The sequence below is a fragment of the Polyodon spathula genome, chromosome 16 (genome assembly GCF_017654505.1).
Source record: "Polyodon spathula isolate WHYD16114869_AA chromosome 16, ASM1765450v1, whole genome shotgun sequence".
In the NCBI taxonomy this organism is placed as follows: Eukaryota; Metazoa; Chordata; class Actinopteri; order Acipenseriformes; family Polyodontidae; genus Polyodon; species Polyodon spathula.
The window spans coordinates 33,137,632-33,155,515 of record NC_054549.1 but is presented as its reverse complement, the minus strand read 5'-3'; the positions used below and the strand labels follow the sequence as shown (position 1 = coordinate 33,155,515).

The 17,884-nt window shown below is 36.3% G+C and overlaps 1 protein-coding gene across 2 annotated transcripts in view; it reads left to right on the top strand.

Moving 5' to 3' along the window:
* The window catches only part of LOC121328630 (receptor-type tyrosine-protein phosphatase gamma-like), a 168,046-nt gene extending 152,899 nt beyond the window's left edge, over positions 1–15,147 (top strand). For both annotated transcript variants that reach the window (XM_041273489.1, XM_041273491.1), the window contains 15 exons: positions 1,160–1,251; positions 4,398–4,494; positions 5,103–5,185; positions 5,373–5,507; positions 5,679–5,813; positions 5,908–6,080; positions 6,437–6,572; positions 7,536–7,682; positions 9,310–9,403; positions 9,893–9,969; positions 10,164–10,292; positions 11,910–12,056; positions 12,564–12,706; positions 13,534–13,669; positions 14,187–15,147. In XM_041273489.1, the coding sequence (XP_041129423.1) occupies positions 1,160–1,251; positions 4,398–4,494; positions 5,103–5,185; positions 5,373–5,507; positions 5,679–5,813; positions 5,908–6,080; positions 6,437–6,572; positions 7,536–7,682; positions 9,310–9,403; positions 9,893–9,969; positions 10,164–10,292; positions 11,910–12,056; positions 12,564–12,706; positions 13,534–13,669; positions 14,187–14,333 (1,871 nt within the window). In that variant the 3' untranslated portion in view covers positions 14,334–15,147. The remainder of the gene's footprint in view (positions 1–1,159; positions 1,252–4,397; positions 4,495–5,102; positions 5,186–5,372; positions 5,508–5,678; positions 5,814–5,907; positions 6,081–6,436; positions 6,573–7,535; positions 7,683–9,309; positions 9,404–9,892; positions 9,970–10,163; positions 10,293–11,909; positions 12,057–12,563; positions 12,707–13,533; positions 13,670–14,186) is intronic.
* Positions 15,148–17,884: the final 2,737 nt, after the last annotated feature.

Sequence of the window (17,884 nt, the reverse complement as noted above, 5' to 3'; positions counted from 1 at the left end):
GCATTTTCCCTTAACTAGAATTGTTGCAGTTTAGTGTAATTAAGTTTATCAGTGTTTCACAGAGAATTTGAGGAGTTTAGATGGAAGTGTTGAATTATTCATGTAATTAGCACCATGTTGTTTACTTGTGGAATTGTTGTACCTCGATTAACCTATCAGCATTTAAGAATGCTGTCATCACTTGCTGTAATTGACAGTTAACAAAGAATACACTGAAGCAACACTGCGCTTTGACATTTTGTTGGCTAACAGGATGAATAAACAAAGGCCATTTACAGCCAAGGCACAAGAACAAGCATGGATTGGCACTTTATAGCCGGGCATAATGTAGGTGTGGTAAATGCCAGTCACTAAAGAATGTATTTCTGGTAAATGTACAATAATGAAAGGAACAGGGTAACTATGGTAAAGGGCTGTAAATCATTAGGAATACATGCTGTCAGTGGTCAATCATTTACTGTACCTCCTGACTGTTTGTTTGTTTCAAGAGGTCTGACACATTTTTAATGTACAGTACCTGTGAAAATGTTCATTCTGTGTTGAGTTACCTTGCTGGGATATTCATTTTTGGAAAGACAAAGAAACAGATCCTGGTGTTATCCCAAAAAAAAAATGGATCCAAATGTAATTTCTTTTGCTTTTGCTGCTATCATTTGTTACTGGAAGCTGAATGTGTTCATAAGTCAAGGGATTGAGATCCAGTTAAAGTAACACAAAGACTAGTCAGACCTCCTATTTGCTTGCGCTACAAGAAAACGCGCATACATACATCCCTTGCATGCCACCTTTTTAAGTATTATTTTTAAGGGTAACTTTTAAGTAATTCATTGAAGCAGTTACTCTTCTGGAATAGCACATTTACAAATGAGAGTAGTGTTGCATAGCTTGAAATTCAGTTGTCTGAAGACACACAAAAAAGTTATTTTACCTTAAAGAAAAATGTGTCTGCAAGCCTAGTTCATTCATTTAGATCGTCATTCAGATTTGCTGTTCTATAACTGCACTCTTGTATTATTCATTGTAACGTTCACTTGGTGTTGATTCATTCATTCCTTTCTTTCGGTTTTTTTTTGCATTTCCTCTTTTTTTCTGCATGTTTATTGCAGGCATTGGCGACTACTGGTTTCCTAGCAACACTCAGTGCTGTTTTTCTTTTCAGATGACATGGAAGCCATTCCAGTCAAGCAGTTTATGAAGCATGTCAGCGAGCTGTATTCCAATAACCAGCATGGATTTTCAGAGGATTTTGAGGTATGGCTGTAAATTCAGTGCTTCTGAAATATAGATATGCACTATGCATTTGTATACTCACACACACACTAAACCTCCAACAAATGTCTGCATAAATATTAAGTCACAATATTTGCTAGAGGGTAGCATATTTTATTAAAAAAAGGACTAAGAAACCCCTGCTCTGTGAGTGATGGCATTGATTTGACCAATTCTGTGTGTTTAAATTCTTCTGGGGGGATAATTACAGCTTCCTTCTGGAAAGTTGAGCGGTGGAAATTCAGAATTTTGTTGTGTGTTTATTTAATATACAGTACTGTGTCTGGTCACCATATTTATGTTTGTGTGTGTGTGTGTGTGTGTGTGTGTATGTAAGCAATGTGTTTTTTGTCTTTTTTGTTTAACACATTTTCCCAGGATATTTCTAATTTAGGACTAGAAAAACGTAATTATCAATGTGGTCACAATTTATTTTAGCCACATATGTGGTTGAGTATATGTGTTTTCCTGTTCGTGGTGGGAGCAGATGTTTGTGGAATGGAAGCGATTTTGTTTGACTGACTCCTGGCTGGTTGGCTGAGCAAGAATATTGAGTCACTTAACTATGTTGATGGTATGCAAGATTAACATTTACCCTTTTGAGAGCTCAATTTGATTGGAACAATCAAATCGGGATGGATATATTATTTATGATTTTCGTGATTTTCAGGCTCCTGTCTTATTAGTCACATCTGGTTCTGACACCAGTAAATAATAGGGCAGAATAACAGTATTTATCTACACGCTTGGTCTTTAGATACTGCCTGCCATGGCTCAATGTATTTCAAACCATTTCAAATAAGGCTTTTCAATCAAATTCCCACAGGAAATTATAAATATGATTTCAACACTAACTCAGATGGATTTTTATGTGAAGAGAGAAACGATGATAGCCGGGGTTAGGCACTGAATTTGTTTTTTAACAATACAACTTGCAGGACAGCTACACTCCTGCACAGAAGAGACACAGTTAAGGTCCATTCAAATTCTTTTTAAAGCAGCCATTTTGTTTAGACTGTTGCCAAGTTCACCAGGGTCGTCGGTGACTTGTCTTCCTGGATAGTTCGTTACATTTCCTTTTGACTAAATGATGCATTATTCCTCCTTGTATAATTGAAATGATTTTGATTCACAGTTAAGTAGTTTTATATAACTTGTCAGTGTGGTGATTTGTAATCAGGAACACATTCTAACCATACATGTAAGTAACTTTGGCACAGTGTTCATGTTTTTGTCATTTTATTTTTAATTCCCTTGTTCCCGGGAGCAGCTGTAAAGACATCACTGTGTTAATGGCTTTCCTCATTACACTGGCAGGCTTTTTTTTATTGTTATTGTACACTATGAAGTGGTTTAATTGCTTTTAAAGAGAGGGTTGGTATTTCTCAATGAAAGGCTGTGTCCTATCAAAAGCCTTTATTCAACCAGAGGGGTAGAAAAGGAAAAACATGGAACGCAACAGAGCAAAACCTTTTGGTTAGGCAGCCAAGTTCCATCACTAGTGTATAGCTGTGGCTGTAGAACTGCAGTTGGCGTTGAATAGAGGAGTGTCTGCTATTCATTTGTAACTGCTGCTGTAGAGTCACATGGTGCCACACGTTGAACTACAATCTGTTAAATATGAGCCAGAATGTCCAAATCATTGTTTACATGGTAAATATGTATCCATTTATATAGTAAGTTCTGTGAAATCTGCTCAGTCCATTTCTACTTTAAGAGTGACTTGGAATGCAAGTTAAATGGTGAAATTTTCGATGTATTGTATTAGCATAATCAGTTCAATCCTGTCATTTGTATAAGAAACAGAAATCTCTGACCGGCTGCACGTCATATTTCAGGATACTATCAGGGAACGCAGCTCACAGAGATCCTCATTAGAAAAAAACAACAAAAAGACAATTTCATTGTAAAGATGAATGTCATCCAGCAAAAACAACCTTGTTCCAATGAGTTTTGTAAAAGGCTGCTTGGGTTCTTTTTAATGGGATGCTCCTCTTACTTGGGATGCTTGCTCTCGGGTTTCTGTTGTCCCATCTTGCTAATTTTCTGAGCAGCAAGCAGGAATCAGCTGTAGTGTTTTTATGTGCAAATAGCATTCTGCATGGAGGATGATTGTTAGGCTATAGGTGTAATGTTATGTGAGCCTGAAGCAAATTAAAACAGGATTCTGTAGTTTTCTCTTCAGAGAACTAACCAACTGCAAACGATCAGTCATATTTAAAACATCTCGGCTGTTAGATGAGTGGAGGCTCTAAAACTGACCACAAGAGACCCCACACAGAAGAGAGAGTATGGGCAGCCATTCATTGTTATTACAGACGAATTGACAAGAGACCACGCTGTAGTGTAATTGCTTTGACCTGACTGCAGCATTTTAGGCAGGAGTAACCAATGATCTGCTGTCTCAGGGATACAAAAAGCTGAGTCCGTCTGTCAGAATCGGGTAAATGTATGTTGCCACTATTTAAAATACCTAGTCCTCTAATCACATATGGGTACAAATATGGTTCAAAGACAGAACAAATTTGGGAAACGTTGGAGACAATTAATATTAGCTCTGATTTGTCACAGTTTAATAGAAGTCCTAAACAAATGACTGTCTTGGCCACAGAGCGTGTTGACAGTTCTAAGGCCTTTTTATTTTTTAATAGATGCAGACTGTCATCTGCATAAAACATGCGTTTTTATGAGCTTGTAAAAGGAAGCAGATGCCTGTGATGTTGGAAGTGGCCCAGATTGTAGTGTCAGAGGGCTCTGGGGTGAAGAAAAACAGATGGAGCAATACGGGCATCCCTGTCTGGTTCCTCTCCTAAGTGAGAATTCATCTAATGTAATGTAAACCCATTTGGGAAAACTGCCACCTTAGACTCCAGAGATAACACCCTCACCCAGCTACTGAACTTCATTTTTCAAGGGCAAAGCATACTGTGTGCAGCCCATCACATGGAAGGCAAGGACAGTGGTTGCACAGTTTCTATTGGCAAAGGAAGATGCTGTTAATAAATGTTATTAAAAGTGTTGGAATGAATACGTTATGTTGCTTTTTTTTTTTTTTTTTTTTTTTTTCCTGTTTTAAGCAGTGACAGGATTTTAGTTGACGGGTTATTTTTCTTTTTCCTTTTTCATAGGAAGTGCAACGCTGTACTGTTGACATGAACATCACAGCAGAGCACTCCAGTCACCCAGAAAACAAGCACAAAAACAGATACATCAACATTGTTGCATGTAAGTTTAAACCAAGACACTGTATAAACTGTTTATTATCAAGCAAGAACTTCAGGACGCATCAAGTGTATGAAGAGATGACAGTTTTCCAAGTGGATAACATTTGAGAGTCAAGGATTTTATACTAGAGAGGGAGGCCATTGTCTCCAAGGACACTAGATGCATGCTCCAGATACGCAGCTATTATTTGACGAGTGTCACCTTGCTTAAAGGTCCAATTTAAAAAAACAAAATTTTGGTCAAGTGTCCACTCTTAGTTTGACTTCAACTGAAACAGACGTCCAGCTCACCGACAGATACTGTCGCTGTTCTGTCAATGTACCGTTTGCAACGTTTGCTTATTTAAACTGTACCCGATGGAGTTATCGCAGGATAACAGGATTTGAGTCCTAGGAAAATGTTATATTTTGTTGTACTGCTTTTGCAGGATTGTTTTCAAAGGGTTTTGGAACATAAAGGTATTTGTTTTTATGTCACAGCTAAAATAGTTGGGGGGGAAAAAAAAAAAAAAAAAAAAACATAGGGTCTGTCTCTACACAGCTTGAAATTTTGGTTTCCCAGAATATCAGTGAATTGTTTCATACTTTTTTATTTCTTTTTTTTCCCAGATGATCACAGTAGAGTGAAGTTGCGACCTTTAGCAGGGAAGGATGCAAAGCACAGTGATTTCATTAACGGCAATTATGTTGACGTAAGTGCGCTGTTAATGTTAGAAACCCCACAAGTAATTTGATTGGTTAAACACATTTATCCTTTGAAACTGTCACGTGTAAAAGGCTGACATTTAAGGTAATTGTTTGTGTGGTAACGTGTGTTTTTGTCTTTGGAAACAGTAATTAAATAAGGTCCTGCCTCTTTTGTCTTCCCCCTCTCTGCAGGGTTACAACAAATCAAAGGCCTACATCGCAACACAAGGACCTTTAAAGTCAACGTTTGAAGATTTCTGGAGAATGATTTGGGAGCAGAATACTGGAATCATCGTTATGATCACAAATTTAGTTGAAAAAGGACGAGTAGGTGCCATTCTGTATTTCTAAATATTCATTGAATATGTATACCTATAGATAGATGGATGGATGCTTTTTTTTTTTTTTTCCAAATTAAACACTTCATTAAAAGTAACAAAAAAAAAACTTATTCTGACTTGACTAAACTTTTTTTTTTCTTTTTGCTTAATTTTCCAGAGAAAATGTGATCAGTACTGGCCGTCTGAGAACAGTGAAGAATATGGAAACATTATTGTTACACTGAAGAGCACAAAAGTACACGCCTGTTATACCCTGCGCCGTTTCACAATCAGGAATACAAAACTAAAAAAGGTCAGTAGAGTGAAACTGAATCGCTGTGTAAACAACACATATCTCACGAATCGTACAGTATTGTAAAACAGGTTTATTTATTTGTTTGCACCAGGGACAGAAAGGCAACCCCAAAGGGCGTCAGAATGAGAGGACAGTGATTCAGTATCACTACACGCAGTGGCCTGACATGGGAGTACCAGAGTACGCTCTGCCAGTTCTCACCTTTGTGAGAAGATCATCAGCTGACAGGACTCCAGACATGGGCCCAGTGCTTGTCCATTGCAGGTACCAGACTCTATTATTTGCTTATTTGTTAAACCAGTAGTTTATTAAGTTGTAACAGAAACTATATGCTTGCTAGATTAATGTCACAGTTATTAGGTGCTGTTAATACAAACAGCATTTAAAGTTACAAAACGTGTGCAAATTTTTATTTATTTTAATCTGCTGGGCAGCACTTTTTTTTTTTTTTTTAATTTGGTGCTTGTGAACATAGCAAACCGGAGAACAAAAAGTGTGCGGCAAATGCAGATCTCTTTACAGTTTAAAACAACAGGGGGTCGTGAACTGCAAATCTCTGGCTTGTATACTTCATTTAATTCATGAATCCTAAAAGATCTGATGTCTTTTGTCCCGTCTAGCGCTGGTGTTGGCAGAACTGGAACTTATATAGTAATTGATAGCATGCTGCAACAGATACAAGATAAAAGCACAGTCAATGTCCTGGGGTTCCTCAAACACATCAGGACACAGCGCAACTACCTCGTCCAAACTGAGGTAGGAACCCAACTGTGCGTCAGAATCATTCTCTTCATATATAATTTTGTTTATTTGTGCCATGCTGGATTTTCACCAAATGTTCGCTAAATATGTCTCCACTAATAAACCACCTGGATTACTCAGCCAAATAGTACAGATCAAGTTGAACATGCCAAGCTCTATTTAACTAAACCAGTTCACAGCTACTGCATTGATCAGTGGAGTAATCAAAATACTTGGAATAAACCTTAGAATATGCTTCATTTCCATCTATAAATCAATAAAGTAGTGACAGTGGGAAGCATAAGCCAGGATATAAAACTTTTTAAATGGGCAAGCTTTTGCACTGGATGATAATTGTAAATCAAGACAAAAGTGAACTAACTATACATCTGCCTGTCAAAGACATATAGTGCCATGAAAGGGTCTGGGTCATTGTCTTACTTTACCAGCAAGACAATGACCCAGAACACATGTCAGCTGAGGTCGGGGTCAGGGTGACTAACTGGCTTACAAGATTGCAGTGCCTTCATTGCACTGAGCAGATCTGGCAGTAGTTAATACAAATGTTGAATGCAGGGCACCTAACCAGCATTAAAGGTCTGGAGGAGCATATTGTTGAGGAAATGAACACTTTGGGGGAGATGGTAGTGTGCCATCTATCCTGGCCTCCTTTACTTCCGCCAACTAAAAAGCATTATTAGGGGTTATTGTGGTTCAGACTGTGTTCTTCAAACATTCACATTTTGAATTGGCTTTTTCAGTGTCAGTGCATGACAAAAGAAATGCTTGCATGCCAAATCTTTTTTTTGTTGAAAGTGGGAAAAGCAGAAAAGGTGCCGTGACAGTCTGGCTTGTGCCAGAATGCTCTTGAAAGCTGCACTGTAACAAAATAAGTGTGTACACAAGGAAGTATAGTGGGAAGGTTAACAGCCCTCAAGATGTTTCTCTAACTATACATTCATTTGTTCCCTTGTGCAGGAGCAGTACGTCTTTATCCACGATGCCTTGCTGGAAGCAATCCTTGGCAAAGAAACAGAAGTACTTGCCAATCAGCTGCACAGCTATGTTAACAGCATCCTCACCCTAGGGGCTGGTGGGAAGACGCGACTAGAAAAGCAATTTAAGGTCAGCAGCCCCTGCTGGCAGTTTATACTTAATGCAAAGCTTCTTGTTCACAGAAAACCAAGTAAATGCCATAGTGCAATGAATACAGATTGTGGACACATTTTAGGGTATGCGATCCTGTTGCATTATTTTCTTTTTGTACTTGTATTCCCTAACAAACTTGTGTTCATTAATATCAAATGGATATTGCAAGATAGTCTTCAAAATCTGCAAATTATTCTCCACCACAGAGCTGTGTGCAAGTGTTTCCAAGACCTGCATTAACAGTCGACAAACCTCACAGTTATAAATAGCAGTAAATGTGTACCCTCAGTAATTCCACTATCATCTCCCAGCATGGTACCTGAATTCAAATTGAATTAGGTGACACACAGATGGTAATAAGCTGTCGTTATTTTTCAAGCAAGTGGGCTTGAAGATTATTTTCTCTTTATGTTGAAGCTTTTTATTTTGTTCTGTAAAACAGTACAGAAATAAAACCCATTTCAGTCTGTAAAGCTTGAAAATACTTTTACTGACTCATTCAGAAGATGATTACTTCTCCATAGATACCAGTTAAAAAAAGGTGTTCCTCATTCTGATTGTCGCTAGGAGTTGTTTGATCGTGGGCAGCTTGTCAAAGAGATGGCATTGCTTTAATCTTTGTATGAACAGCATCATCAAACAAAAAGTGTTCTTATTTAACCAGTAATGAGATATTGATCTGTAGCCTTATCGCCCCTATAATTTTGGAAACAATGTGGCACTTATAACATAGCAATCAGTGTTTACATCACTCTTTGCTTTGTTTCGTTTTTTGTGTTTTTTTCAATTATAAACGTTCATGTTATTATGCTTTTTTTGTCAATTAACAATCATCTGTAAACAGGTAAAAAAGACGTATTACATGACCATTTAAGCAACCTATTTTTATGTAGTAAAAAAGCAAATATTTACTTTTTCTGCATATGCTGAAAAAACTTTACGCATGAAGCACATGCAATGTTATGGTGCATGAAAAAATGGGTTCTTCTAAAATACTGACCGAGAATACAGCGATGTCTAACATGAGGAAGGAATGAATGTATTTTACTGCTTCAGTTGGATTACAAAGTGACCTTATGGCAACCACCAGTGGATAAACGTCTCTTTGATTTGAAAGGGTTTCTAATCTCAGTTGCCTCCAGCAGTGCCATTGCCTTTTACAGATCCACATGAATACCAATATCTTTTTTTACAGTTCAAAGCAAGTTATATAAGCAGTCAGTGCGTATGAAATTCTTAAAGATCATATTAGAAGTTCAAATACACAGACAGCAATGTAGGTAGCTCTGAATTTAAAATGGTGGCCAGGGTAGAAGGATTCAGAAATGTTCTTTTGGATTTTTTTTTTATTTTTTATATCTAGTATTAAATAATAACGTGTTTTAATAATTCATTACTTTGCTTCAAAAATGTGAACCTTGAGATGCAAGGGCATTTGTAATAACAAACTAAAATTATCATTCATTGTAGCCTATGCCTGCAAATATTATTTTTCACTTTTGAAAAACTGCATGAAATTGCACATACGTGGATGCACGCACACCACCAACCCTGCCGATTCTGTACAGCCCTCTGAAACACTTCTCTCTTTCTTTCTTTCCAGCTGGTGACGCAGTGCAATGCAAGATATGTGGAATGTTTCAGTGCCCAGAAAGAATGCAACAAAGAGAAAAACAGAAACTCTTCTGTGGTACCATGTAAGCTTTATTCTCTAGCTTTTATTTTTATATTTTCCTGTCACTGGTGCTTTGTTGTTAAATGGCAAAACACTGGAGACTAAGAAAAATATACACACTGCTTTTTTAGTATTTATCTCGAAAGGAAGATTGTATGCAGGGGAAAATCGTGTGATTTTAGTATCCTTGTGTGTTTTTAGTAATGTATCACTATATAACATATTTGAGCATTGTAAAAAACGTATTACTGATCACCAGCTCATACCAGCTACTTTATTTCTTCAATGCAATTGACTAAGGAAGCAGTCATCTTTATTAATAAGCTGCAAATGTTCAGTCCCACTGGAGACCAGTTCATTCAGGTTTCACAGCAGAATCAATACTGGTGCTGTGTTTCAATTAAAATTAAGAAAAAAAAAGATGTCAAAAAGATTTTCACTTTGAAAAAAAAGTTTATATCTTAAGGGATTTAACATGTGAAACTTATTATGTTTGTAATTCCCAATACAGCTGAACGTGCCAGAGTGGGTCTTGCACCACTGCCTGGAATGAAAGGAACAGATTATATCAATGCCTCCTATATTATGGTAAGGGACTACAAATTACTGCTCTACTTTTTTTTCAAAAAACATTCAGCAGGCAATAATAATAATAATAATAATAATAATAATAATAATAATAATACATGCTATGTGACATGTCTTTTATTATATGAGCCAAGCTATTACAATTTGAAGGTTGTATCTGGTCCAGTAACTTGGCAAACCATGTATTATCCCAGGGTTACTACAGAAGCAACGAATTCATCATTACACAACACCCCTTGCCTCACACAACAAAGGACTTCTGGCGAATGATTTGGGACCACAATGCGCAAATCATTGTCATGTTGCCAGATAACCAAGGCTTGGTAAGTGTTGCATTCAGCCAAAGGTTGGCCAATGATTTTCCAAAGCAATAGTTACACTTCAAGTGCTACAGTGACATGAGAAGATTGTTAATTATGATACTAACAACACCTTACTCCCCATATGTCCTCTTACACTTGAATTGTGCCTTAAGTTTTGTGGGTGTGAGTGTCAGCAAGCTTAAGTGCCATCATGCCCTTCACACTAATCAGAGAGAAAGAATAACACATTCATTTTTTTCACTTTCATGCATTCACTGTTAATATCCATCCTTGTGTTGATGAAGTTACTAGTTTGAAGTTTTTCTCAGCTGTGTTAGTGTTACAAAACCAAGTAACATTAATTCAAATGTTATGTTATTTCAAACCGGGCATGGGAGCTGTTGTTTATAGTGTATATGGATCCCCAGCAGGGGATGCATATTCCCGGCAACAAGATGCTTTCAATGTTTGTTTTGTCCGTGCATGCATATGCTGTTTGTCACTCTACAGAGTGCTGCTGTAGTATAAAAGCTAATCTAATGCACATTGTTATTACTCTTTCTCTGCATTACACTGAAGCCATTTTATCAGTGAATTAGGTTATTGTGATTGGCTCATTCAGTAAAGTCCTGAAAGATCTAAAGGCAGAATTCTCGAGTGCGTTTGATTTACTGAGAGAAAGAATGTGTTACCAAGTTAAAATGTACTTAAAAGAAGATTATAGAATATACAAGCTAATGGTCTCTTGGTAGATTTTTGCCAGCAGGGTGCCTGAAGGATAATTAGCTCTTTCACTCGGTACTGCAATAATGTATTTGCAAGCAATGCTTTTAAATCTGCTTTATGGCATGCATAAAGCCCCACACCCCGACCAAAAAAAAAAGCAGTTTAACATTGCCACTAAGTGTTTGTAAAATATATTGCATCTAGCAAACCCTAAAAGTGAACTGCAGTACTCAGAACCTCGTATTATATACCAATACCACTGAATAATCTTATACACACTCATAATCTCAGACTGCTGTACATTATTAATCTATGGGTTAAAAAAATCTAATCAATTGGTGTTTACCCAAATGCAATCTAAAAAGGTCTATAGGAGGCAAAGAGGCATGTTATGTTATCCTTCTTCAGACAGACAGAATCTGTTCAGGTTTCTTTAGTTACAACACAGAGATCCCAAGGTTAAAGCTGACAAAGAAACAAGAGCCTTATTCATTTTCCCTTGTGAGTTTGGGCTGCAACTTACAGATACTCCTCAGCAGGGAAGCTATCAGAAATGCGAAATGCTACAATGCTTTTCTTGGTTAGAAGGATCTGAAGGATGACTTTGTATATTCAGGTATTTTGTTTATAGAGGTTACATAGGTAATTGTAGTGATATTGGTGATGGTCTGTTTATAAAAGCATTTATATATCCAATTTCTTAAAAGGTAATGTTTTGTGTTCTTTGTGTGTGTGTGCTTGTTCAGTTTACATTTACATTTTTAGAAAGGCTATTCTTGAGTGTTAAGTTTTATTAAAATGTGCTGTGTGAGGGCAAAGCCTATCGTTTCTCTATCTTTAGCACAGTACTGTATGTGAACACCAATTCTGGATTCCACTTTACAACTGACCTGCGGTCTCCTCTTCTTTCAGGCAGAGGATGAATTTGTGTATTGGCCAAGCCGTGAAGAGTCTATGAACTGTGAGGCCTTTACCGTTACCCTTATCAGCAAAGACAGATTGTGCCTCTCAAACGAAGAGCAAATTATCATCCATGACTTTATCCTAGAGGCAACTCAGGTATTAAGATGTCAAAGCCGTTTTTATTAGATGCCTGCAAAACATTTTCATTCATATACCCATTAACGTGCTGCAGCTTCTAATTGTAATATGTTCAATTTTGTGTCATTAAAACTTGGTTGTTAATTATGTTCAGCAGCCTTGCCTCGCAAATAGCAATATTCATTTTATCTGTTAATTAATGGAATGACAAAGTTGCAGTTTGGTAATGGCAAAAAAAAAAAAAAAAAATCAGGTTTTTTGGAAGATTCGCTAATTGTTTTTTAGACTTCAGTTTAGTTTGCCTTTATTATTTTGTGGGCATCAATGCTAAAGAAACCCACAATCCCTGTGAGATCAAAGGTCAAAGGCTACCCAGAGAAAGGAAAGCATCATTGTAGTATACTGGGCCTGCTTTGCAATTTAAAAAATAAATAAATAAATAAAATTGTAGGAGATATGAAACAAAACTAGTTGCTATGCCATATATTTAGGTTTGGTTCTGTTTACATTTGTTTTCCGTTTCAGGATGACTATGTCCTTGAAGTGCGTCACTTTCAGTGCCCTAAATGGCCAAACCCAGATGCGCCACTCAGCAGCACCTTTGAACTTATCAATGTAATTAAGGAAGAGGCCATGACCCGAGATGGACCAACCATCGTTCATGATGAGTATGTGTTGTCTTTGCATTTACCTGGCGTCGTGACAACATACCGAGAGCAACAAAGTCATCCAAGAGAAACTGTATAATGAATGAAAACTCCCGAGAGCTTTGTATGCTCTTCAGTAAATTATTTCTCAAATGCCTAAGGGGTGGTTGTTTTAAATCTGCCTTTTATTATTTGTTTTAGTATCATAATTACTGGGATCATAGTTTTAGTTTCTGTATCTACAGAAGGTGGGCTGTTGAGAAATGTTTGCTGTCAGGTTTATTGCTTCAGGGCAACTCTGTGTTGTACGAATTAGTCTAGCGCTGCCAAACTGAACACTGATCCAAAAGCCCTGACACGTAATCTCATTCAGACAACCCACACCCCCTCCAGTTGTTTAAAACCATCCGCATTGTAGATGTTTTTATTATCAAACTTATATTTTGCAAAGTACAGAGCAGTTGGATAATCTTGAATCCTAAGAAGCTTAAAATGTCCGTCTATATGATTTACAGCATATTTACCAAGCAAGGACAGAAAGATTCAAGGCAGCCCTTTTACCTAACACATCTGTCATTCTAATTAATGGCAACCAACAGGGGCTTACTAAAGATTTACAGTTGTCATTAGTTTTCGAATGACATATAACTGTCAATTCTTTTGGATCAACATATTTATTATCTTTTATGTTAGTGTAAATTACAAGATCAGGATAGCTTTTCTACCCAATGATTTTCAATCCAGCAGTAAACTGGTAAAGTAACAAACAGAAGTGCAGTTAACCGCACACTCCAGTTGGCTTTCAGTATAATGTATCTTTGCGATCATGCTTGACCTCTGTGTTCCAGGTGTGGTGCTGTTTCGGCTGGAATGCTTTGTGCCCTTACAACCTTGTCGCAGCAGCTAGAGAGTGAAAATGCTGTGGATGTCTATCAGGTGGCAAAAATGATAAACCTCATGAGGCCAGGAGTTTTTACAGATATCGTAAGTGTTATTATTTCTTTATTTATGTGAGGGCCTGTTTGAATTAGAGGAGAACTTGTTTCATGCAGAATAAGATTAGGGGACAGCAAACAATTTAACATCACTGGCACTGTAACTAGGGAAGAGCAAATCAATGTTATAAGTTTACTCATAACCTAATTAGCCTAATAAAGAACAAATGATATGAATAAACCAGAAGTGTTTCTTATGTGTTACAGCAGTAATGGCCATATTCAGAAACAACACTTGAGCATTACTCTTGCCTCTGGAATGCACCTGCATCAGAAATTAGCTTTTGCAATTTTTGGTGCTACGGTGGTCCCTGTAAAACTAATTCAACCAGCATTCACCTGTGCAATGCTGAATGCTTTGAAGATTGATGAGGTTTTGTGTTTGATTTTATTTTTGTTTCTCTGTGCTGCTCTCAGCACTGTCAAGGATATTGTGCTGGAACTGATATTGTGCACACATACATCACTGTGGTGGTAATTGCTAACTGAATTGTTTTTAATCCTAGGAACAGTACCAGTATCTATACAAGTCAATGCTCAGTTTGGTCAGCACCAAGGAGAATGGAAATGGCCTTGTGTCAATAGACAAAAATGGCACTATTGTGATTATGGATGAATCGGACCCAGCAGAAAGCATGGAGTCTCTCGTTTGAAGATTGAAAAACCTTGAAGAGGCTGTTCATTTGGAAAACTTCAAGGACTAGGCAGACTTTTTTGAGGCCTTTTTTTTGCCAGACTCTAGGTTAAAAAAAATAACCTGATTACTTTTTTTACACTGATAAAGTTTTTGATATTTATTTTTGCCATTTTATGTCTTAATGTTATCCTACTGAGCATTTGCACCTATGTTTAATTTCACACAATGAAACACAATTTTTTTTTCCTAGTTTGCACTATATAATCAGTGTTACTGCCTATAATAATCAAAACTACAGAACTGATAATCAAGCCCTAATGTAACATTCCATGGCATCACTCAGCGTGTGTGCTCTTGAATTGATCAGAACAAGCATTTGGCAGTGTATCGTCTGCAGTTTACCATGGTACAATGAAACTTGTGTAATGCAGTCACAGCTGGGTTTGCTTTTGAGCACCCCATTTTAAATGTGTTTTAATGCATACATCTCATTAAGAAGTTTTGATTCAGTGTGATGAAACTATGCTTTGTTTTATAAAGGAAAACATTGTATTGTTTCGCTTAGGAAATTATCAGGCTACTTTCTACACCTACAGCAATAGAGTAAATAAATGTTTTCTTTTTTGTTTTGTTTTGTTTTTTTATTCTAAATAAGGTATTCTTAATAAAAGTCAAGCCCATCATATTATTCTTTTAAAAGTTGGTAAAATTAAATAAATAAATAATTCTATGAAGTTAGAACCATTTTTAAAAACTGAACTCTCACTAGTGTTTTGTAACATAGCATATACTGTACGTTGACCCCCCCCCCCCCCCCCACCCTCGCCTTTTAAAAAGGACAATAATACACTTTCAACCCTCACCATGAGAAATGTAAGGTTTTATTTGTATTTGATTTTATTTGTTTGTACCCTCAACACTGTATGTGTTGCATACCCTCCCTCCATAGTCTGCATTTGCTGAAGATGAGCAGGATATGTAACATGTGATTTTAAGGGTGTTTTCTTGTTAAAACTATCTGGTCTCAGTGAAGAGGCGTTTTCTATCACACGTGACTGAGTGCAACACTGACCCATGGGTTTCTAGAAGAGCAAGCTTGGCCCCACAGACTCAACATGTCTTGGTATATTGTTTTTGTGCTGAAAGCTTTCTATTCCTTTTCTCCCAAATTTATTACCAGTGTGCTCTAGGCTCATGCTGAGTGGATCAATGCTTTGACTTGTTTGTTGCTACATAACAACAGTGTCTGGTTTTAACAATTTGATATTTGGGTCTATATTGGGGATATTGGAAAATAGATCTATATCAGAAGCTAAACCAATTGAACATGTTAATTACACAGCACAACTGCCTTGATATTATTTTTATTGTGTTGTATTTATTTAAAAAAAAAAAAAAAAAAAATTAAAAAAAAAAAAACATATATATATATATATATATATATATATATATATATATATATATATATATATATATAGTATATATATATATAGTATTACTAATTTTTGCAAGGAGCTTTCGTTCTGCAAACATTTGAGTTAATCAATTATTGACAAAGAAATGTCAGGTTTGCTTGACTGTTTTAGGTGAGGTGTTTTTTTTTTTGTTTTTTGTTCTGAAATGTGATGGAATTACTTGTTAACTAATGTGTTTCATTTTATACTATTAAATGATATTATGTAAGCTACTCATAACACCACATGTTAACCCTGTGAACTTACTGCTTCAGTTGCTGTTTAAGAGCGTTTATTCCAACTCAAGTCATACCACAGTTCCTGTCATGTAAGGGCATACCACAAACCAAGCTGTAACAGTAGGGACACAAATGCTTACAATAACATTGTGCTTATGGAAAGTTTAGTGAAATGTAGTACTGTTCTTAATTTTTCAGAGAGATGTTTTTTTTTAATTTAATTTAATTTTAATTAAGGGCATACCACAAACCAAGCTGTAACAGTAGGGACACAAATGCTTACAATAACATTGTGCTTATGGAAAGTTTAGTGAAATGTAGTACTGTTCTTAATTTTTCAGAGAGATGTTTTTTTTTAATTTAATTTAATTTAATTTTTTTAAACTTCAAAAAATAGAAAACATTCAACCTTTTTTTTTTTTTTTTTTTTTTATTATTTGTCTCCAGAAGTGGAGTCAATTAAAAGTTACAACTCTCCAACATTTGGAGTAATGGCTTGATTGAATTTATTTTCGTTTAGAATTACATGCAGCCGTTGTTTCTTAGGGATTGAACAAATCTCTTAAGTCATAAATTCCTTTTATTTCATTTTCATTTCCATACTAGTGTATATCATTAAAATGTAAATATGTTGTTGCTTTAATAACCAATCTTCTGGTAACTTTGTATCTATGGTATATAATCATAGAATTTTATATTTTCATATAAAGCTTTTTTTTTTCTAGTTTCAATTCCTTCATAGTTTTTTTGTGGTGGATATGTGGAAACTAAGTCTCCGTGCATTGAGGTAGTGAGTACTGTCATCACATTCCAAAATAATTCCACATGTACAATTACTTTTGGGGCAGTGATAGTGAATCTTATTTTTCTTTCTTTCATGCTTTCTTTATTTTACAATTCTGTTGTCAGTGTGTACAATAGGAATAGATCTAGCCAGTCCCTGAATAAGTTTGTCCCATTGACCTATTTGAAAAATGTGGTGTTTTGCTTTTTTGTTCCGTTGAAAGCTATATCAAGTCATTCTATTATAGTGTTATTTAATATGTAAATTGTATTGCTATACATAAAATAAAGTATGGGTTTTGATGTACATAATGGCAATGCAGGTTTGTTAAAAAAAAAAAAAAAGAAAACCGATCCCACGAACCAGTCCCCTGGTTATGTGATACTTTTGAAAGTCAATGAGGTCATATTTAGAGCTACTTTATGATCTGCATTATTTCCCTTTTGCAAGCCTCTACTACGTTTACAATTCAGGGACAACCCAGCTGTTGGCTGTGGTAAGTGTATGACATTCAAACAATTGTTTTGTGATGTAGATCTGCACCAGCGATACCGCAGCTGTGCTAACATACAATTACTCTACACCTGTCTCTCAGTACTGATAAGGCTGCCTGTATAAGCAGAAAAATTACTGCAAATAATCTGTCCTTGAACTGTCTGCAGTATCTATCAACTCTGCTACTGAAGGTCAAAATCAGCTGATAGGAACACATTTTACATTTTTTAATAGGGATGTGTATCAGAAAACTGCTGTATGCTGACGTCTTCAAAGCAGGTTCTTCTTTCAGTCTGTTGAAAGATGTCTTGACAAATTTTTAGTTGGTGCATAGCCATGTTTACACCCCTCACTCCGCTGCAACAGTGCTAAGCAAAACCATGTGATGCAAAACCAGAATGTAATTAAGGTGGCAAGTGCAGGAATAGTGATGCCAACACATTTATAAGCCCGATTCAGCTGTAGAAGATGAAGCCCTGTGTAGAATATAAAGCTTGCTACATTTGTGGGACTTTAATAAGGTCTTGAATGATTGTACCATTACACCTAACCATTAGATGTTTTTAGTATCACCATGTGAAGTGTATACTGTAAA